Source organism: Silene latifolia, chromosome X (assembly GCF_048544455.1).
Source record: "Silene latifolia isolate original U9 population chromosome X, ASM4854445v1, whole genome shotgun sequence".
NCBI lineage: Eukaryota > Viridiplantae > Streptophyta > Magnoliopsida > Caryophyllales > Caryophyllaceae > Silene > Silene latifolia.
In genome coordinates, this window is record NC_133537.1 from 10,749,363 (window position 1) to 10,771,936 (window position 22,574).

At 42.4% G+C, this 22,574-nt stretch overlaps 2 protein-coding genes across 2 annotated transcripts; both read left to right on the forward strand.

Moving 5' to 3' along the window:
- Positions 1-812: 812 nt before the first annotated feature.
- On the forward strand, positions 813-7,391 carry LOC141622830 (uncharacterized). Its single transcript, XM_074438850.1, has 6 exons — positions 813-950; positions 2,054-3,259; positions 3,383-3,426; positions 4,210-5,239; positions 5,363-5,406; positions 6,190-7,391. Exons 2-6 carry the CDS (start codon positions 2,054-2,056, stop codon positions 6,983-6,985), a joined length of 3,120 nt encoding a protein of 1,039 aa, XP_074294951.1. The 5' UTR covers positions 813-950; the 3' UTR covers positions 6,986-7,391.
- On the forward strand, positions 7,048-9,388 carry LOC141616852 (uncharacterized). The gene is made up of 2 exons (XM_074434012.1): positions 7,048-7,077; positions 8,045-9,388. Exons 1-2 carry the CDS (start codon positions 7,048-7,050, stop codon positions 9,386-9,388), a joined length of 1,374 nt encoding a protein of 457 aa, XP_074290113.1.
- The last annotated feature ends 13,186 nt before the right edge of the window (positions 9,389-22,574 follow it).

Here is a 22,574-nt window from a genome sequence, read left to right on the forward strand (position 1 = left end):
ATTTGTTGTGGTTTAATTAATGATATAATTTTTTCAACTTTTTCCTTTTTAAATAATGCATTAATGATGTGGATTTTTAAAATGAACATAAAAGGGGGAGTGGTGAAAGGTAATGCTTTGTTGTTGCCTTTTAATTATATTTAGGGTTTTTTGATAACTGCTATTTCAATGATATCAACCAAACACCTCCTAAATGTGTTGTGACTACTATTATACACTTTTCCCGCCGTCACATATTTAAATAAATCTGAAATATTATTTACAATATTATTTAAGAGCAATTATTATTATTTACTAATTAAATTACAAATAATGAATTATGGAATACTATATTTTTTTAGAAATCTAGATTGATTGGTTTACCCAGCTTTTAAATAGTTTCCAAATTATAACATACTCATTATATTTGTGTATGTTAAATAATTAACATCTCTATACTACTCCGTAATTAATACCATAAGTAAGGCATACTTATTTTAAGGAAAAATCACTATATTCGGATACCACATTGTCGATTAAAAACTATATAATATAATAATTAATTTATATAGATTTATTTATCGGTTTTTCTAACCTATGCCCACTAGGCATAGGATAAGAAATCAAAAAAAAGGAAAGTATTAAATGATATTTTCATGGAAAATTGTAATATCTCATTACTTTTACTTTTTCTTCACAAAAAATACATGTATGTAATACTTTCCTATTTTAGTTTATTAGTCTATGTTAACTGGGCATACGTTAGAAAAACCCTTTATTTAATTACATATAAATACCAGACACTTATGAAATGCTTGATTACCACTTCCGCGTATATAAAATATACTCCGTAAAACCTAAACTGTTTAAACGTGCCTCCCAAATTCCAATTGCACATTACACCCCTTTAACCCTAATTCCCAAATCAATCGAGTACATATCCCCTTCTCACAAATCGTCTTTCTATCAAGGTAATTTCTTCTCTATCATTTGTATTGTTTGCTTTCTTTCTTTTTATCTATTTATTTATTTATTTATTTTTTGATTAATCTCAAAATATTTGATTTACAGTGACATGGCTCAATTTTTCTTTAATGTTGCTTGAATTTTGTCATCCTATCCTATATAAATTAATCGAATTAATCCAATCTGGAAGTAGTTTATGAAATAAGTAGGACTGTACCAAATTTTTTATAAGCCGAGCCGAGCCGAGCCGCTCTCACCTATGGAGAGCTCAGCTCATACTGTAAAAATCGAGCTCAACTAGCTCATACTGTAAAAATAAAGCCCGAGCCCGAGCTCAGTAGTAATTGAGCGCCGCTCATACTGTAAATAATCGAGCTTGAGCCTGAGCTCTTGAAACAAAAGCTCAAGCTCGCATCATATGATATTTTACGAGCCTGAGTTCCAGCTCGAGATATGGGGGAGTAGGAGTACATTTTTTTCGAGCATTATTTTAATTTTAACGTAATTTTTAAGGTAAAATTCTGAATTCAAACTAGTTTTTATTTGTTCCTTTATTGCAATAAAAAGAACACCTTCAGATGTTATTTACTTTTCTAAACTAATATTTTAATTAATTTATTAGAAAAATGATCAATGACATACTGTAATTTGAAGTAAATAGTATTGATAAAAATGAAGTAATTAGAAAAAAAAAAAAAAACACAATCTCAAATGAGCTTCAGAGCCAAGCCTTAGTGTGCTTGGGCCCAGCTAAAGCTCACTTTGATCAATCTCACCCCTCTAGTTGATCTTTGGCCGAGCCGATTCTGAGGGCATGTTTGAGCGGGCTCAGCTCAGTTGCAGCGCTAGTCTCTACCACAATAATACGGTCTCAACTCTAGTTAATTCGATGGTAAAGTAAGGAGTACGGAACAATAAAACTGAGATGGGGCGTATGTAACTTTGTTTCATATTTCTCACAATTCGTAATCCATCACCTCTTCATTAATATTTGAATAAGTTTATTACAGCTGTTTAATCTTTCTCTTTGAATTACGTAGACATTATTATTGCATTGCGATTACGAGAATTGGGGCCTAACCTTATCTTATAATTTAATGAAACACAGATGGTTGGATATGAACCTGACTTAAACCCCATAGATCGGAGTGCGAGGTTTTTGAAGTTCTTACAGGAACTTATGCTAGATTGTGATGACAATATGTCAACATCGTCCATCGAACCCCATGTTGTGGATGATGCCAGTATGTCGAGGCCTTTAGTCCGACCTCGTGATACAGAGGATGATGATGCCGGTCTTTCGAGACCTTTAGTTAGACCATGTTATAGTCGAGATGATGATGCCAGTCTGTCGAGCCCTGTACTCCGACCTTGTAATACATGCGATGATGATGCCAGTTCGTCAAGGCGGTTTCTCAAACCTTATCATTTACGCGGAGTTGAGGATGATGACTATAATGGTCGTTTAACAACACCTTTGATTCAGGTGTTCTCCGTTTGCATTTCTACTTACTTCGATGACGGTAAACCAAGTGAAATCAACGGCTCAATTCGAGTCTTGGAAGGGTCTTGTCCTCGTTTTGATCTCTATAATCGTGATCCTAAAGATTCTGAGACCATTTGGAAAGATGGCACCTTGTCTTTAATTGGTCCTGATGAGACTTTTGTGGTACCCTCTTTGAGCACCAAATTGGAGCTACGTCTATATGATCGACTTCGTGGCGTAGAGTTAGTAGCAGGGAAGCTCAGTTTGGATTCTGATTCAGATAATAGGCTTCAGAAGGGTGAGGTTGAAGGTGCTCATGGCATTGCTTTTGTATACTACGCTGTATTCCCGTTTGCACTTCAGGGTGCTGTGCAGGTTACAGTTGACAAAAATAATGATGATGACAGTGACAAGAATTGTAATGCTGCCGATATTTATGGAAGCATTGTCACTGGGTACGAAAATGGTAAGGCTTATTGCAGTACTGACAAGGATGTAAAGAAGTTGGAGACACGGCTTTTTGACATGCCAGCACATCGACCTTTGCGTGTGGTGGTTGGGACACCCATTACATTGTCCAGAAATGTGGTAGCTGTGCCAGCATATTCATCCCTTACAATCAAACTGGAATTGTGGGATTCCAATGGGAAAATTGCTGATGACTTTTTGCGATTTCCAGCTTACTTGCTTGCTGAACATCCTTCATACATTCGGACACAATATGCTTGTGTTACAGTGCAAGTCCAATGGTACCATGCCTATGTGTATCTTTATAAAGATCAAATATTATCAATCAATGACCCCGAGCGGACACTGAAAATGGGGATGGTATTGATAACTTTTCATTCTTTAGTTCATTTTTATTATTATTGAAGTTACTCATTATTAGTGTTTTGTGTCTCTGAACCCTTTACCCAATTTTTGATCTGACTAAATTATTTTTATGTTCAGGAATCGAGTGGTAGTCGACATGTTCAACCCCCTATTCTCCCTAGGTAGGTCTCTCTATGTAATCCCTTGTATTCTTCCAGAGAAGAGGATTGCCATTTTTAAACAAATATTGATTTTTGTTTTGGATGTTTTATCCATTTTAAGTAGGGTTGAGCAAAACCGGTTACCCGGCCCGGTTTTACAAACCGGTTCGGTCCCCGGATTTAAAAACCTTAAATTTCACCTCACCCGCACCTCTTTTAATCCGGGTAACCGGTTTTTGTGAAATTTTCAAACCGGATTTGAAAACCGGTTACCCGAACCGGTTTTCGAACCCGGTTTTTGGTTGAATGCTCTTGAATGGCACAATAAACATGCTGCCAATTTGACTTTTGAAGACATTGGTTGTCAAATGTTAAAATTACTTCATAAAAAAGTCATACATATTAAAGTTCAAAGAGTCATAGACATGTAAATGATGTTCAAAACTACAATTAAAGAGTCACACATCTAAAATTACTTCATAAAGAAATAGCGTTTTGATGTTTTGGGCTCAAGTCTTGGCTTGAGTGTGTTTAATTCATAGATGAAATTATATTTTTGAGGAAAACGTCAATCCGGTTTTAAAAGCGGTCTCCGGTTTGATTTTATTTAGACCCGCACCCGCACCTCATTTATGCTTAAAAATTCGGTTTGGGCCCCGCACCGGAAAAAACCCGAATTTTTCGGTCTCCATTATTCGGGTTTCGGTCCGGTTTCGGTTTAAAAATGCGGTTCGGTTTTTTGTGCTCAGCCCTAATTTTAAGTGCTCTCGAATTCTAACTATTACCTTGTTTTTTATGAACCAGAGAAATAAACCCTTTACTCCGACCTTTAGTTAGACCGTGTTATAGTCGAGATGATGATGCCAGTCTGTCGAGCCCTGTACTCCGACCTTGTAATACATGCGATGATGATGCCAGTTCGTCAAGGCGGTTTCTCAAACCTTATCATTTACGCGGAGTTGAGGATGATGACTATAATGGTCGTTTAACAACACCTTTGATTCAGGTGTTCTCCGTTTGCATTTCTACTTACTTCGATGACGGTAAACCAAGTGAAATCAACGGCTCAATTCGAGTCTTGGAAGGGTCTTGTCCTCGTTTTGATCTCTATAATCGTGATCCTAAAGATTCTGAGACCATTTGGAAAGATGGCACCTTGTCTTTAATTGGTCCTGATGAGACTTTTGTGGTACCCTCTTTGAGCACCAAATTGGAGCTACGTCTATATGATCGACTTCGTGGCGTAGAGTTAGTAGCAGGGAAGCTCAGTTTGGATTCTGATTCAGATAATAGGCTTCAGAAGGGTGAGGTTGAAGGTGCTCATGGCATTGCTTTTGTATACTACGCTGTATTCCCGTTTGCACTTCAGGGTGCTGTGCAGGTTACAGTTGACAAAAATAATGATGATGACAGTGACAAGAATTGTAATGCTGCCGATATTTATGGAAGCATTGTCACTGGGTACGAAAATGGTAAGGCTTATTGCAGTGCTGACAAGGATGTAAAGAAGTTGGAGACACGGCTTTTTGACATGCCAGCACATCGACCTTTGCGTGTGGTGGTTGGGACACCCATTACATTGTCCAGAAATGTGGTAGCTGTGCCAGCATATTCATCCCTTACAATCAAACTGGAATTGTGGGATTCCAATGGGAAAATTGCTGATGACTTTTTGCGATTTCCAGCTTACTTGCTTGCTGAACATCCTTCATACATTCGGACACAATATGCTTGTGTTACAGTGCAAGTCCAATGGTACCATGCCTATGTGTATCTTTATAAAGATCAAATATTATCAATCAATGACCCCGAGCGGACACTGAAAATGGGGATGGTATTGATAACTTTTCATTCTTTAGTTCATTTTTATTATTATTGAAGTTACTCATTATTAGTGTTTTGTGTCTCTGAACCCTTTACCCAATTTTTGATCTGACTAAATTATTTTTATGTTCAGGAATCGAGTGGTAGTCGACATGTTCAACCCCCTATTCTCCCTAGGTAGGTCTCTCTATGTAATCCCTTGTATTCTTCCAGAGAAGAGGATTGCCATTTTTAAACAAATATTGATTTTTGTTTTGGATGTTTTATCCATTTTAAGTAGGGTTGAGCAAAACCGGTTACCCGGCCCGGTTTTACAAACCGGTTCGGTCCCCGGATTTAAAAACCTTAAATTTCACCTCACCCGCACCTCTTTTAATCCGGGTAACCGGTTTTTGTGAAATTTTCAAACCGGATTTGAAAACCGGTTACCCGAACCGGTTTTCGAACCCGGTTTTTGGTTGAATGCTCTTGAATGGCACAATAAACATGCTGCCAATTTGACTTTTGAAGACATTGGTTGTCAAATGTTAAAATTACTTCATAAAAAAGTCATACATATTAAAGTTCAAAGAGTCATAGACATGTAAATGATGTTCAAAACTACAATTAAAGAGTCACACATCTAAAATTACTTCATAAAGAAATAGCGTTTTGATGTTTTGGGCTCAAGTCTTGGCTTGAGTGTGTTTAATTCATAGATGAAATTATATTTTTGAGGAAAACGTCAATCCGGTTTTAAAAGCGGTCTCCGGTTTGATTTTATTTAGACCCGCACCCGCACCTCATTTATGCTTAAAAATTCGGTTTGGGCCCCGCACCGGAAAAAACCCGAATTTTTCGGTCTCCATTATTCGGGTTTCGGTCCGGTTTCGGTTTAAAAATGCGGTTCGGTTTTTTGTGCTCAGCCCTAATTTTAAGTGCTCTCGAATTCTAACTATTACCTTGTTTTTTATGAACCAGAGAAATAAACCCGTTGTATTATGGAACCCATAAAGTTGATGTGTTCAGTGTATTTGTTGGCGGAATCGCTGGAAAGATTACTGCTTTATGTGGAGCCATCATAGTCAATGATGGAGGTGATTATTTTACTCTCTATAATAGAGATGATAACTGTGCAGAGCGGTTGTCAGATAACAGTCTTGCATCTGTAGACGTTAATTATCGTGCTGTTAGGAACCATACCTTTGGTCTGATTTTGCATTTGAGGGATCCAGTTGGTAAGCTTGAAGTGAGCCGGGGTAGTTTTGGTTGGAACGACTGTACTGTTGGTCAATACGTTCAAGGGGATAACAGGCGCTTTTGCTCAGTCGTTCGAGGTGATGATGGTTATGCCGCTGTGCACTATCAGATGTTTAGCTTTGCATTTGAAGCTTGGGTGGAGGTGAATTTATTTAGTGATGGTAATCCTGACATTCCTATAAATTTACACGGGACTTTGTTTGGTCGTTGTAGCGGTGATGATTATTCAACAAGCTACCAGAAGAAATACTATACGAGCAGACTTTTCGACCAGCCAAAATACAGGTCGGTAGAACTGAAGTCTGGGTCCAAAATTGCATTGTTGAAATCTATCATTGTTGTTCCGAATGAGTCTTCTTTGATTATTGAAGCAAAGCTGGGTACATTTGGCATTGGCGGTGTTGCTGAAACTATATGCGGTATGGCAGAGTTCAAGATCGATAGGTGTAATAAAACCATTTCGAGTATTAGAGGAGAACGTTGTGGTATTGAAATCTCTGTAACATTTAAGTGCTAAAGCTGGGGCAATTCCCATCGAGGGCGTCTAGTAACTTAGTAAGAGGATAACCTATATGCGGGATGGCACAGTTCAAGATTAATCTTGACGATGTATATTCTGCGACCATTGAAGGAGAACATTACTGGATCGAAATTTCCATATAATTTAAGGAAACCAACTTTGGAGTATCTTAGCTGATGTATTCCTACTTTGTTGGTCTCCACATATGATTGTCTATGCCTTCTCTGATAAGGAATGATTTGGGTCAATTCCCCTTTAGGACCCATTTTCTCCTTTTTACGGAGTAAGTTGTAGCTCGGGAGTAAATTATATCCCAACTCCTTAGTCGGAAATATTTATGTAGAATATGAAGTCTCACTTTGTCCGCCAGTAATATTTATGTAAAATATAATATCATTATTTATCACTCGTCCAACGATTTCTTCTTGTTCATTATTTGTCGTTCATTTTTCTTTGGTGATTGAAAAACCACCATTATTATTGCAGAATTATATAGGTGGGCTTGTGTTTAATGTACAATTTTGAGCTGTGTGTGTATCAGGAAGCACTGAAGCAGTTTATACTCCGTATCCTCCTATGGCAGAAAAAATGCAAACATACATTAGACCTCGAGTCGAACCATGTTCCATTTTTGAGCTAGGTTATTTTAATTGTCCATATGCTGTGTTTTATACTATTGTTTTTAATCGATAAACAATTGACCCTTTTGAGTATTTCGAGTTCTTGAACTTTCACGTGGGTAATAAGGGTAAATTATTTTTTAGTCCTGGAATTCGCAGGTTCGAATTTTGGTGTGTGCGCTACTTTCGGATCTTTTAATTTACTTTACTGTGGGGAGATTTTGGTTAGATAAGAGCATTAATTTTCCTTGTGTTCCCTAGCTTCTCAGTAATTCCATCATTATATTCATTTGTTGCATTGCCTATTCTGTGCCGACTGCCGAGGTCAAGATGGATTCAAACCCGAGGTTCGAGTGTTCGGCCCTTGTACACACGTTGATGATAATAGCCTTTTTGAAAGGCTATTGAGACGTCCAGTTTGCTGAGATGCATTTAGTATCGTCTTAAGACTATTGGATCTTCTTCTCGTCTTAATGCTTGGAAGAGCAAATGGATAGAGGGTTATAGTCTTCATGATCTTTGTGGGGATCTTTTTGATGCTCCTATTGATTCCGCGTTACTGGTTGGTGACCTTCATGATAGTCATAGGAGATGGGATCTCTCTTCTCTTGGTTTCGATCCGGGTGAGGAAGTTACAAAGAAAATCCTCGCAACTTATATCCCGTGTCAACCCTCGAATGACTCAATCTATTGGAAATTCTCTAAACATGGTGCTTTCACTGTCAAGTCGGGATACTATGTTGCTGCTATGGCCTTAACTAATGGACTTACCTCAACTGCTGATCTTTCTAGAATGTCTGCAACAATTGTGGATTTTTGCAGAGCTAAGCTCTGGAAGTTGCCTATCTCTAACAAACTTAAGGTGTTTTTATGGAAGTTTATGGCTAATGCCCTACCAGTGGGCTCTGAATTCCTCAAACGAAAAATGAATTGGCGCTCCTTCTGTACTCTTTGTGATGGCTCATCTCCTTGCGTGGAATCTATTTCTCATCTGTTCAGAGGTTGTAGTTTTGCTAAGGCTCTATGGTTTGGCTGTCCTTTAGGACTCAGAATCACGGGAGGGGTGGACATTGACGTTAGGATTTGGGTCATTAACTGGGTAACCTATTTCCTAATTGGCCCAGATCCTAACTCCCTCCTTTTCCCCCTTATCGCTACCCTCTGGAGAATTTGGTGTTGCAGGAATGAGATGGTCTTCAAGAATCATCGCCCTTGGCCTATGAGTGCTCTACATTCTATTCTTAGTGACATTATGTGTATGAAGGAGGTTGTGTGCAATAAGGATGCTAGCCTTCTTCGAGCGCCTTTGCTGGACTCCTCCCCTGATCTTGGTTTAGCTAAGAGGGTTAGAAACTCCTTCCCCTTTTGGATCGTTGGTGGACCTGGATGCGGAAATATTTGTACTGTCAAGTGTGATGCTGCTTGGAGGGCTGATAGAAGCGCTGGCATGGGGTGGTGCTTATTGGATGATAATGGGACCTTAAGGAATTCTGCTCACACTCGCTCGTTTGCCTCTTCTGTCCTACATGCCGAAGGATATGCAACTTTCAGGGCGCTCAGATGGGCCTTGGACGAAGGGTACCTTCATGTTAGACTTGTTACAGATTGTCTTAACTTGGTTTTGCAGGTTGCGGGAGCGGAGAAGCCGATTGCATCTATCAAGTGCATTATTAAAGATATTAAGTCTATTGTGTCTCTGTTTCATTGTTGTTCTCTTAGTTTCTGTCCTAGGGGAGTGAATAGGATAGCTCATAATCTTGCTCAGGGAGCTCTTATGTAAGCTATGCTATTTGTTGCTGTCAAAAAAAAAAAAAAAAAAGGATTTTGTGATAAGTTAAGGACCTAAAAATAGATAATTGAAGTAATTCTTCAAAAGACAAAACTTGTACGTTAGATTGTTGGTGTCCTTATTAGCAACATTCATAGTCATAGAGCCTCGTTTAATTTAAATGAATGTCGAAGTAATTATTACGGCAAATTCTTGTTTCCGATAGATTATTTTCGTCTGAAATTAAGACGGAACAAATGTAATCATTTTACAATAAATGCAGAAATGACAATATAAATGAGCCTCATTTTACAAATTTAAATTATTATTTTTTGACAGCTGTGTGGCACAATAATTACTACTCCGTATTTACTACACACATATAGCCATGAATTGGTATGAGAAATGTGTTCTCGCGTTCTTGGTCGTAATGTCTATTAACAGTCCTTGTGTAATTTAATTGATCAAAGTGACAACAATATAAATGGAGTGCAGTAAATCTCTCTTAAGATGATATTATTCGTCTTAAGTTTAGATGAGTTGGATATACACCGTATATGAATGTATAAGAAAAATTAATATATTTTATTTTATATAATAAATGATATGATATTTGATCCGTCTAAAAAGATTTTCTTAATTAATGTCCCCTAGCTTTAGGGTTTAGCATGCATTAGGTATCCACTTTCATTATTTTGCACTTTTACATGTTACGATATTGCATTATGGGCTGATTTCTTATTCATAAATAAAATAGGCATGGCAAAGAAAACAAAGACTAATGAATGATGAGAGTTTCACACGTGAGAGGGAAAGATGTGACCCCAGAACTTGACCCGAAAAGCGCCGATTTGAAGTGACCCAAAAACCCAAAGCGACCCTGAACGACCTGACTAGAAACGGCTCGATCCGATAAATTATTGTCCGAAAATGATTAGTCTCGATTGAACCTGAACCAAACCCAAATACCCATTTACTCATCTGACCAGCCTTGATTTGTTCTTTTATTTTTCCAATATGAAAGATTTGTGTAAGTGGAAAAAAAAAGGATTCGAGCATCATTGTATGTATTACCAGAGTCCACGTTCCTATTTTGAAACATCAAAATATGTAGTTCATCTCTTTCACTCATTTAGTCTCATAGTAGTGTTGATCCCGCGTGAATGCACAGTTTTTTAGATTTAATATTAACTCTTATTTAACTCAATTTTAAATTTTAATTGTAAAATTTATTATTATTAATGTTTGTATTAATATTTGGAAAAGGAAAAGTTCAGTATATTCCAGTTGTAAAAATAATATAATGAAAACTCAATTACAAATATGATATAATAAAAGTCCAATTACAGATATGATATAATGAAAGCCCAATTTAATCCAAATTCATTTAGACGGAAAAATTTAAGAGATCTTTTATACTATCCAATTTATCGTAATCGATTAGTTAACATGTTGGTTAACCGTATTCTGAAACACGGAAAAAAATCATTGGCTTATCAAATTATCTATCGAAATCATCACGAAAGAAGGGACTCACTGAGCCGGGATCACCTCGACTCAGGGGTTAGATTCCACTGTACCCAGGAGCCTGTACTCGGCCTATCCATGTCCTCGAAATTTATTAGTGATGATTGCCATGAATGTGGTGGACCAAAAAATCCGCGGCCCACCCCAAGATGAGTGCTCTCCTATTCCGACGGGTATGACAAGCGAGTACCACGTATGTTCTAAATTGGTCATAAACTTAATGACATGTGATGACTTGAGATTTGAGAGTTGAGTGTGTGCTCAAACAACAATCCTTTTAAATGCTAAATAAAAGCCTAAAAATACTTATTGCCATCATAGAATAAAGTGGTTAATATAGATATCATTTAATTTGTACTCCCTTTTATTTATTTATTTACATTTTTTATTTTTATAAGATCATATTTTAATCAAGGGTAAATAAACGATTGATAACAAGGAGTACCGAGTATAATAATCTTATCCATCAATCAATTATTCAACGAAGAGAACCCGGTGGACCTTAGAATTTTTCTTCAATAATGAAAGGTAAAAACAGGATCATGAAATAAGGGATAATTGTCATAACTTAGAAGACACTAAATTGGATCGTAAATCTGAACACAAATACTTAAGACGAACGAATACTTTTTAAACGGATCAAATAAGATAGATAAAATAAAATTAAGTAGAATGCATTGAGATTAGCGAAAAGCTTATTCCATCTATATAAATGGAATATTATTCGATTTAATTTAAAAACATATATATTCATTTTACGGGTACTTAAATTTAAATTTCCAAGTGAGATATAAAGTAAAAGAACGAAAAAGGGAACAACTTATCTGAACTAAATGGGTTATCATGTCAAAGAAGTATACAAATTATCCATCCTTCAATGTACTATGTACTTTGGTTATGGATAATTTGTGTTTATGTCAAGGCATGCATGTCATTAAGGTCCACGTTTATTTGAGTTTGTTATAAACTTGTAATATATCAGGAATTTTTTATGGTATTCCTTAATTTTGTCAGATTTTTCATGGTATTCCCATTTTTAAGAATCCGTTCATTATATCCTTGAGACTTTATTTTTGTGCCCGTGGCATCTTAATGCAACGGCCGTTAATAGAACATTAATTTTTGATTACGTGACAACAATTATTAAATTAAAAATTAATAATAAATATGAAATAAAAGTAAAAGTTTAAACATTTCCTATGATACCCCTGTACTTTCTACTCCATTCAACTCCACTTTGCATGTTTCTCATTTGCACAGTATTCACAAGCGGACATTCAATTTCAATTTTCTCTCGATACATAAGTTAAAATATATTCATGTGGGATCTTATTTGATTCGTCTTTAAGAGTACATTAAAAATATCTAACTTTTATAATTTTTGCAAATACGTAATTAAAGATATTTACCGCGTAAAAGTCGCGTTGACAAACGTGATAAAGCAAACATGTAAAGTGGAGTTGAATGGAGGGAGTATATTTTTTCCCAGATATCCTCGTTACAACAAAAGAAGCATCTTGTTATGCCATTACAACTCACAACCTAAAAAATTAACAAGGATGGATAATTTGTATACTTCTTGGCTTTGATTTAGGAAGAAACTATATTGAAAATGAACCCTGACTTACTTGGGTTTGTTAACTCAGTAGAAGAAGCTCGACAAGTGTCCAACCTATGTAAATTAACAGAAGATTAGAGAAATAAAGTTAATGATGACATGAAGGTAGTGATGTAGATTTTCTTCACTCTCTTATGTATATTTTAACATAAAAGTAGTACAGGGTAAATCGAGATGACTATTATTGATGTTGAGTAAGAGTAAATCGAGATGACACACTAAATGATAGAAAAATGACCTTATCAAGCTATTACATTGCTTAAATTAGGAATGTAGTGGAAAAGCTGTATAAATTTAAGGGTACCATGGAAAATTGTTATATCTTAGGGATATACACGGAACAATGTTAACGACGGTTACATTAAGAGGTAGCACGAGCACAAAATTGAAACTTCAAAAGTATCATAGGCAGATTCTTAAAAGTAGGATAACATGAGAACTCTAACAAAATTAAGAGATACTATGAAAAATTTCCGTAATATAATTAGGTCATTTTTCATAGAACATTGTTTAGGAAGGGGCTAAGCAACGTCAAATAAACTGTTGATTATTTTAGCAAGCAGGGTTGTGAAATTTTTTGATGTTTGATTAGCTCGCACATGTGTCCTTATGACATTTGATCAATATTACACACTATAAGAACAAAATAATCACTGATTACATTTTTATTATTCACTATAACTGATGGGGCATATTCTGCACCGCTGACCAAGTCAACATATTGAGCAAGGTCAAAGATGTCCACAGCAAGTCAACGACCTAGACAGCCTAGCCAATGAAGCCCATCGGCCGGTCAGCCTGGGTCTCGGCATGACAACCTTCCAGCCGGGACACATACCCGCGTACTCACATCCAAGACCCCTCGGCGGTGAGTCAACAGGGCCCGCCGGCCTGCCATAGAGACCTCGGCCGAGGGGTAGATCAGTCTTTCCACCTGCTAGCCACTTGGCCACTTGGCCACTACGTGACAAAAGGTGAAGTCTATAAATACTCCTCAACCTTCATTGAGGAGTAATCCAATCCAGAAAATACACAACTTAACCTAAATACACTATTCATCCGGTATAATCTTCCTTATCTCACTACAATATATTCCTAGTCAATTAACATACAACATATACATTTAAGTTTACTGACTTGGGCGTCGGAGTGAGTACGCTTGGCACAAAGCCAAGCCCTCAGTTCGTTCATTGTTGCAGGAGAGGTCGAGAGGAACGAATAAGACCAAAGGAGAATCTAACTCAAGACATCATTCTACAAGCCACGGGTGGTAACGATACTTGCTCTGGAATTACACCCGGAACAATTGGCGCCGTCTGTGGGGAGAGACACTAGAGGCTAGTCACATTCATTCCCAAACAAAAAAAAAAAACAACAGAAACCCACCCAAAAAGCTAAGAAGATGTCAAAAGAACAAGAGGTGTTCGTGAATCGACGAGCCCCTCCACCCGGATGATACCTTCAACAATTCGGAGTCATACGACCCTCCGCGCGGAGTAATCCAACCGAGTTCGGGATGCCAATAACACCGAGATGCGACGTGCCCCGCCAACCAAGTCACCCTCATGGGACATGTGGTCGACGTGGCATTGCTAAAGCAAATCCTGGACCTCATCGGTAGGACGTCGACTCACACTGTCACACCGACAAGAGCGGCGGGACCCGTCCGGAGACCAGGCCGAACGTGACTCCAAGAGACTTGAACGAGCACCTTTGGAAGAGGTTGGCCTGTTGAAACACCGGAGGAGCCTGAATGCGGTGATGGACATAAGTCCCGACCGCACTCGCGGGGGACGGCGTCACCACAGCAGCCCACGAGGCCCACTCCGGAGGAATGAAAGAAGTCCGACCCATCAGAGTCGGAGAAGAAGAAGCCCGACTCGCCAGAGTCAGGGAAGGAGTCCCTCCCGCTACGAGGAGAGGAGTCGGGCTAGGAATGCGAGGAGCCGATCGCCACGTGTCGTCCGGCATGTGATCGACACCCCTCGGCGCCTACGTCCTAGAAGTCCGGTGCCAACTAAGCTCAAGTTGCCACCCATATCATACAAAGGGGAGGGTGATCCAGCCGACCACGCCGAGGCTTTCGAGTCTCACATGTCGGTATGGGAGCAGCCCGATGAAGTATGGTGCCGAGTTTTCCCAACGACATTGCATGGGATGGCTCAAAGTTGGTACAAGGGGCCTCCCGACGGCTCGGTGTACTACTACGCCGACCTAAGGGACGCCTTTCTAGCCCAGTACTCTTGCAACAAGAGAAGGGCCGTGGAGACATCGGACCTCCTAACTATCAAACAAGAAGGGGGCGAGTCTCTACGAAGCTACATGAAGAGGTTCGACGGAAAGGTCCAACAGATTCGGGAGATTAATCCGAATCGGCGGCGGCCGCGCCGATGAAAGGCCTCCCAAGGGGAGATTTGAAAAATGAGCTCATCAAGTGCGGAGGCTTGGGCTTGGATGCCGCCGAGAAAGAAGGCCGACCAAGCCATCAAGGTAGAAGACTATCACAAGACGTGGCTAGGCCCGAGCGAGGCCGAGCACTCGGAAAAGAAGAGCCGCCAGGAGGACAACCCGCAGGAAAGACGCCGTGACAACAACGGGTCACGGTCCGAAGAAAGACGCCGTGACAATAATAGGTCACGGCCGACATCTGCCAGGAAACAGGACTCGGCGGGCGCCGGTGGAGTTCGGGAACGTACCACCGAGGCGGTATAACGATAAAACCCCTCTCGTCGTATCGCTCGCCGAAGTCTTCGCCCGAGCAAAGCGAGGGCGAGAAGTGGGAGAGACCCCAAAACCAAAGAGTGACGGTGACACGAGCCAAGATCGTGAGTACCACGGCCACACCGGCCATCTAACCAACGATCGCGCATTCGAAGAATGCCATTGAAGAGCGATCGGGAAGGGAGCCTCGGCAAGTACGTTGCCAAAAGCCAAAAGACCGACGCCGGCAGTTCAGAGAAGAAATCCGTCTTCGAACGGATAGGAGTGATCCACGTTGTCATCGGGGGCCACGAGAACGGAGGGTCCGCTCATGGGTACAAACGACACCTGAACGAGCTCTATCAGGCCATCAACTTTGTGCCCAACACAGCCACCCCCTCTTCCAACATCCCCGACATAACTATCGGAAGAAAGGACTACGAAGGAGTCATCGCTCCTCACAGCGACCCACTTGTAGTCAATTTGGACATATCCAACCACCTGGTCAAAAGGTGCCTAATTGACACAGGCGCATACACGAATGTCATGTTCAGGGAGTGCTTCCTCAGCCTCGGCCTGAAGGTCAAGGATTTAAGCCCCTGCACCAACCCGCTATACAGTTTCTCTGGGGCCGGACTGGTACCACTGGGATCAATCAGACTCCGTAACGTTCGGCGAAAGGAATGCGGCCAAGAATGTCCTAGCCGAGTTCGTGGTCATCGACGGCTCATCCGCCTACAACGTTCTCATAGGCCGCGTCACTCGAGCGAGGCGACGCAGATGATGTCCATCGGGCCCTAACATTGATGTACGTCTCGGACCGGGGGAAGCGCATAAGCTCGTCTCCAAAGACGAGAATGACGAGGTGGTGAATGCCCGGATAGGCCGCCGGGGATGCAACATGCAATCCCTTAAGGTGGCAAAGAAATCGGAGAAAGGGAAAGGTCTATCCTTACAACAGGAGAGCGACCTCATGGATGTAACTAGCGTCTAACTGGGGAGGTACGCCTTCAACGGGCCATTAGGACGCCGGAAAATCTCGGGAATACCCCATGTAACGTCGGAGGTGTCCAAAATAGCTGTGGGCGCCCGGCGCATGTTTTTACCTAAAATGAAAAATCATCCAAGTCTTCCATCAGAATGTACGCTCTTCCCATAATCACTAGGAAGGAGCAGACGCCGACTCACACTGTCATATCGACAAGAGCGGGAGTCTCCTTCAAGAAATGTGCACCGTCGATCCTCCAAGTAGTAGACGCCACGGCGATCACCCCAAGAGGTGTGACGCCGTCGCAGATCACTCCAAGTAGTAGACGCCACGGGAGTCTCCTTCAAGAAACTTGCACCGTCGCAGTCACTCCAAGTAGTAGACGCCACGGCAGTCACCCCAAGAGGTGTGACGCCGTCGCAGTCACTCCAAGTAGTAGACGCCACGGGAGTCTCCTTCAAGAAAATGTGCACCGTCGCAGTCACTCCAAGTAGTAGACGCCACGGCAGTCACCCCAAGAGGTGTGGCGCCGTCGCAGTCACTCCAAGTAGTAGACGCCACGGGAGTCTCCTTCAAGAAACAGCACCCGTGCAGTCACTCCAAGTAGTAGACGCCACGGCAGTCACCCCAAGAGGTGTGACGCCGTCGCAGACACTCCAAGTAGTAGACGCCACGGGAGTCTCCTTCAAGAAATAAGCACCGTCGCAGTCACTCCAAGTAGTAGACGCCACGGCAGTCACCCCAAGAGGTGTGACGCCGTCGCAGTCACTCCAAGTAGTAGACGCCACGGGAGTCTCCTTCAAGAAACTTGCACCGTCGCAGTCACTCCAAGTAGTAGACGCCACGGCAGTCACCCCAAGAGGTGTGACGCCGTCGCAGTCACTCCAAGTAGTAGACGCCACGGGAGTCTCCTTCAAGAAACAGGCACCGTCGCAGTCACTCCAAGTAGTAGACGCCACGGCAGTCACCCCAAGAGGTGTGGCGCCGTCGCAGTCACTCCAAGTAGTAGACGCCACGGGAGTCTCCTTCAAGAAACAGGCACCGTTGCAGTCACTCCAAGTAGTAGACGCCACGGCGATCACCCCAAGAGGTGTGTGACGCTTCGCGATACTCCAAGTAGTAGACGCCACGGGAGTCTCCTTCAAGAAACAGGCACCGTCGCAGTCACTCCAAGTAGTAGACGCCACGGCAGTCACCCCAAGAGGTGTGACGCCGTCGCAGTCACTCCAAGTAGTAGACGCCACGGGAGTCTCCTTCAAGAAACAGGCACCGTCGCAGTCACTCCAAGTAGTAGACGCCACGGCAGACGACAGCTCACACTGTCGTACCGACAAGAGCGGCATGCACCCTAAGGAAGCAGACACTGCGACGGTTATAACCAGCGCGGTTAATACTCGCTGAAACGATCAAGATGCCTTGGAAGCGTTAACACAATTGAGACACGCACTCTAGACTGCCTCGGCCAAGCCGAGGCGGGAACATAAGAGACTCAATTAATAACGGAAAGAGACAACCCGGACAAAGATGGAGACGCTAAAAGGACAGTCGAAGCTCGAATACTAGCACAAGGAAAAGAAGTGAAGTAAAAACGAACTCTTATTAAATATATTCAACGAATCACAAGAAATTACAAGGATAAGCCAAAAGACCAAAAATTACAAATGCTATCCCCCTATGTCCGTTGTTGCTCGCCATCAGCAGCGGCAGCGGCACTTTCCTCGATGAGTACCCCAGCAGCTCCCTTAGCAGCGGCCTCGGCTTGGCGACCTCGGCTTTAGCCTCGGCGACCTCGGCCGCCTTTGCCCGCTTGGCTTCCTCTTGGGCCTCTTTAGCCTTCTCGGCTAGCGCTTTCTCGCCGGCCGCCTCTTCTCCTTTCGCCCTCACCGCCTCTTTAGCCTTCTCCGCCACGGCTTGCTCCTTGGCTTCGAGCTTGTCATCAAGCAGCTTGTCATATCTGTCCCACGGAAAGGAACCATCAAGAGGGAAGAGCTCCTCAATCACTTCCCTAGCAGCTCCTTCGGCTAAATCCCGGAATTCAGCACACATGTTAGGGAGCATGACGGTTTGGAGCATCTCAATGTCCTTATCCTTTTGCCTAATGACGGCATCTCTGATCCGAACCACCTCACTTTGGGCCTTAAACAGTCCCTGGATTCATTCCTCTGCTTGAGGTAGAGGTCGGCGTGCCTCTGAACGAGTGTACACTTCTCCAGCGGACTTAGCAGATTGTTTGCCGCAGCCTCGGCCTTGGCTCTCTCGGAAGGACCTCTTTCTCAACGTCTGCTGAGTTTTCTTTCGACCAAGAGCGCCCTCTCGGCCTCTCCCTAAGCCTCTGCTCATTGAGAAGATCTGCTTGGCCTTCACGGCCACCCTCTTAGTGGCATTTAGCTCCAAGGTGGATTGAGCCACGACCTTCTCCTGCTCTACGATACGAGCACCGTGAAGACTGTTCCACCTCGCTTGACTCTTTGATCGCTCCGTGCCTTCATCTATGAGCTGGGAGAAGGAAACCTTCTGGGATGAAGGGACAGTGGCGACATTTTTATCACCGGCCTGTAGCCGGGGGAAGGAAACCTTCTGGGATGAAGAGTTCACGGTGACGTGTTGATCACCAGCCCGCACAGAGCTCCCCTCCACCTGCTGCCCAACAGGAGCGGCGGACGACTGGGGCCGATCTACAAAATTTAAAGCAAGCATAAGTATCGACATACGCAGATATGCCGAAGCACCTAAGGAACCGGCTAAATCTAAAGCCACAGAAAGAACAATACCGTGCTTGGCCCTCTTGGCCGAAACGCGCGTCTCCTCGTCAGCAGCAGAATCAACGGCCGCGGTATAGGCCGTCTGTTTTCTTTTACGGACGAGGGGCGAGCCCTCCTCCTCGTCGGAGTCATCCCCGTTGGAGATACAAATGACCTCCACCGTCTCCTTCTGAACAGGGGGGATGGAAGGCGGGGACGGTGTCGACGCCACCGCCGCCGAGGACTTCGTTTTGCGCGTATGACGCGACACGTTACTAACAACCTTCGCCTGGGTCTCCACCGCACTCAAGCTTTTCAGGGCATTTGCTCTATGAGATCAGTCGGCGACCTCCTGCGGTCATTGGGGAGAGCTTTGGGATGTAAGTTAGCAACGGTTTTATCTTTGTTCAGCCCCATTCTCCGGAGGATATCCTCAGACAGGTCCGGTCCAAAATGGCCTGCGAAGGAAACGAAGCAATAGTTAAGTAGAAGAAATAAATCAAAGTTTAAAGACACAACGAGAACAGTGATGGGCCTCACACCGACCCCACTCACCCTGCGCTAGGGCCGGTATGAGGCCGACATGGCAAAGCGGCTCATCCTGAAGAATGATCTGCGTTGGAGGAATCCATCTTTTCGGCAGCCCACCCTTGTCTACCTCAAAAAGCCGCATTGCCAACCTCTCGTCCTCCGAGAGAAGAACCCTGCCAGCATCCATTTTGAGTTTCTTCCGGGAGACCCATCTGTCATGCTCCGCCTTAGTCTCACACCGCAAGTTAACTTGATGCTGAAAGGAGCAGGGAAGCGGATAGTCGTTCGGCACCTTAACGTACACCCACCGACCCTGCCAGCCCTTGCAAGAGGAAAGTTTGTCGTGATAATATAACCCTTCTCCGTGTGCACGCTGAACCACCGGCGCGCCAGAGAATGACGGTGGAGGTAGTGAAGTCGGCGAAATAAGTTCACCGTTGGGGCCTCCCCCTTGAAGAGACAAAGCCAGACAAACCCGATTATGGTCCTCATGGCCAACGGGTGCAATTGGGCAACGGCAACGTTCATGGCCTTAAGGATGGCCACAACGTACCCATTCAGCGGAAATCGGAGCCCAAACTCCAAATGTCGCATATATACGCCGGTGTGGCCCGGTGGAGGGCAACAGACAGCCTGACCCTCCTCCGGGATAACGATTTCGTAGCCCTCACCGAAGAAGAAATGTTTCTCGAAAAATATCTCGCCGGAACAGCGGGCTAACTTATGGGTCCAAGTACAGTCAAGACGGACTTTACAAGCAAGGCCGTGATCCATAACGTACTTCCTCACGTTGTTAGGACGAGCCTCCTCAGCATCGTCACCAAAATCTTCTGCGTCATCATCGACATCAGAATCATCCTCCCATTCCTCCAGAATTCGAGGATCGACCTCGGGAGAAGGTGACCTACGGCCCGGCTTACTAGGCCCGGCGTCGGCAGAAGACATGTTTACAATGAAATTACAAAATTAAAAATTGGAAAGTTTGTTTGTTTACCTTGAAGAAAACGCTCACGGAGTAACAACTCGGAAATTGGAAAAAGAAACCCTTGGAAGTTTAGAGAGAAGGAAATTTTGGAGAATGAAATTGGTGGCCAATTTTTTGGAGCAATTGCCCTATTTATAGGGAAAAGCCCATGAAGCAGGACCAATCAAAGCAAATGACCCATGAAGCGTCGACCAATCGGCGTGCGGACACGTGTCGGACATGCAACCACGGGATGTCAATCGTTGCAACAGTTATGTCAATCAATGCAACAGTGACCAAACGTTTTCAACACGCCTATTCAAATCTCTCCGCCTATTCACCTTCCTCAACAAATTCCCATGCACCTTTTCTCCGCCGGCCACGTAATCGACCAAGCTAGACACCGCCGGCCGGGGGCGATCATAAATAACCGGCAGTCTCAACCCCGGTCTCGGCCAGCGTCCCTTTCTTTTCCACATCGGATGACCAATACACATCCATATGGAGGGGGGATATGGTACGGCCTAAGAAAGACTAGGCAGAGCGGAAGAAGCCGCCGCAGAAAAAGCCGATGAAGGAAAATTTTCTACAAACTACTTGCGCAGAATATACGCTCAGACGTACATCGAAGCCCATACCACGGCATAGACTACGCTGGGGGCAAATTGATGGGGCATATTCTGCACCGCTGACCAAGTCAACATATTGAGCAAGGTCAAAGATGTCCACAGCAAGTCAACGACCTAGACAGCCTAGCCAATGAAGCCCATCGGCCGGTCAGCCTGGGTCTCGGCATGACAACCTTCCAGCCGGGACACATACCCGCGTACTCACATCCAAGACCCCTCGGCGGTGAGTCAACAGGGCCCGCCGGCCTGCCATAGAGACCTCGGCCGAGGGGTAGATCAGTCTTTCCACCTGCTAGCCACTTGGCCACTTGGCCACTACGTGACAAAAGGTGAAGTCTATAAATACTCCTCAACCTTCATTGAGGAGTAATCCAATCCAGAAAATACACAACTTAACCTAAATACACTATTCATCCGGTATAATCTTCCTTATCTCACTACAATATATTCCTAGTCAATTAACATACAACATATACATTTAAGTTTACTGACTTGGGCGTCGGAGTGAGTACGCTTGGCACAAAGCCAAGCCCTCAGTTCGTTCATTGTTGCAGGAGAGGTCGAGAGGAACGAATAAGACCAAAGGAGAATCTAACTCAAGACATCATTCTACAAGCCACGGGTGGTAACGATACTTGCTCTGGAATTACACCCGGAACAATAACTTTACTCTATTTTAAAGTTATAAGTAAATGTGGTTCATTGACGGCCGATTACCTCACAAGTGTCTCCTTCGTAACATCGATGCTTGATCAACGTTCTTCATATTTTATGGTTACAAAAAAATATTTTTATTTATGTTGCAAAATAGTGTCTTGAATATATTGGATTTATGTTCACGTAGGATAAACTTTACGTTTTCATGTATTCATGGTTAAAAGAACCTAATTATAGAAGATCAGATGAACAAGTTGTTTACTGATAAATTTACTTACTATTATTAACCATTAATCCATTATACGGGTGGAGTATATTATATACTCCGTATGATTGATAAATCAAAGTGTCTAGTGCATACTTTTTTTTTTCCAAATATAAATTATCTACTTTTTGTAAGGTTATTAATATTGAGTATATGTGACTAACTTACTCCCATCCTTATTCCTAATCATTTGTTTATGTTTTTTCTATATTATATTAAAAGGTGAACAAATAATTTGAGGAAGGGAGTAATTAACTTGATACAGCTAGCAATAACACTTAGCCTCCGTTCTTCCCGTCTTAATTTCAGTTCAGCTCAACTTTATTCAATTGAGTTTAACTTCATTACGTTAAGTTTAGCTTCATTAAGTTCAGTTCAGTTCAACCTAGTCGCCAAATAGTGTCTCGGCTGCCACCACTTTAATTTTTTGTAAAATTTTGTTTGATCTCAACAAATGTTTGCGTTTTAATAATAATAATAATAAATAATAAATAATAATAATAATAATAATAATAATAATAATAATAATAATAACTATTAAATTTTAAGATGAGCATATATAACTTAAATGAGTTTAA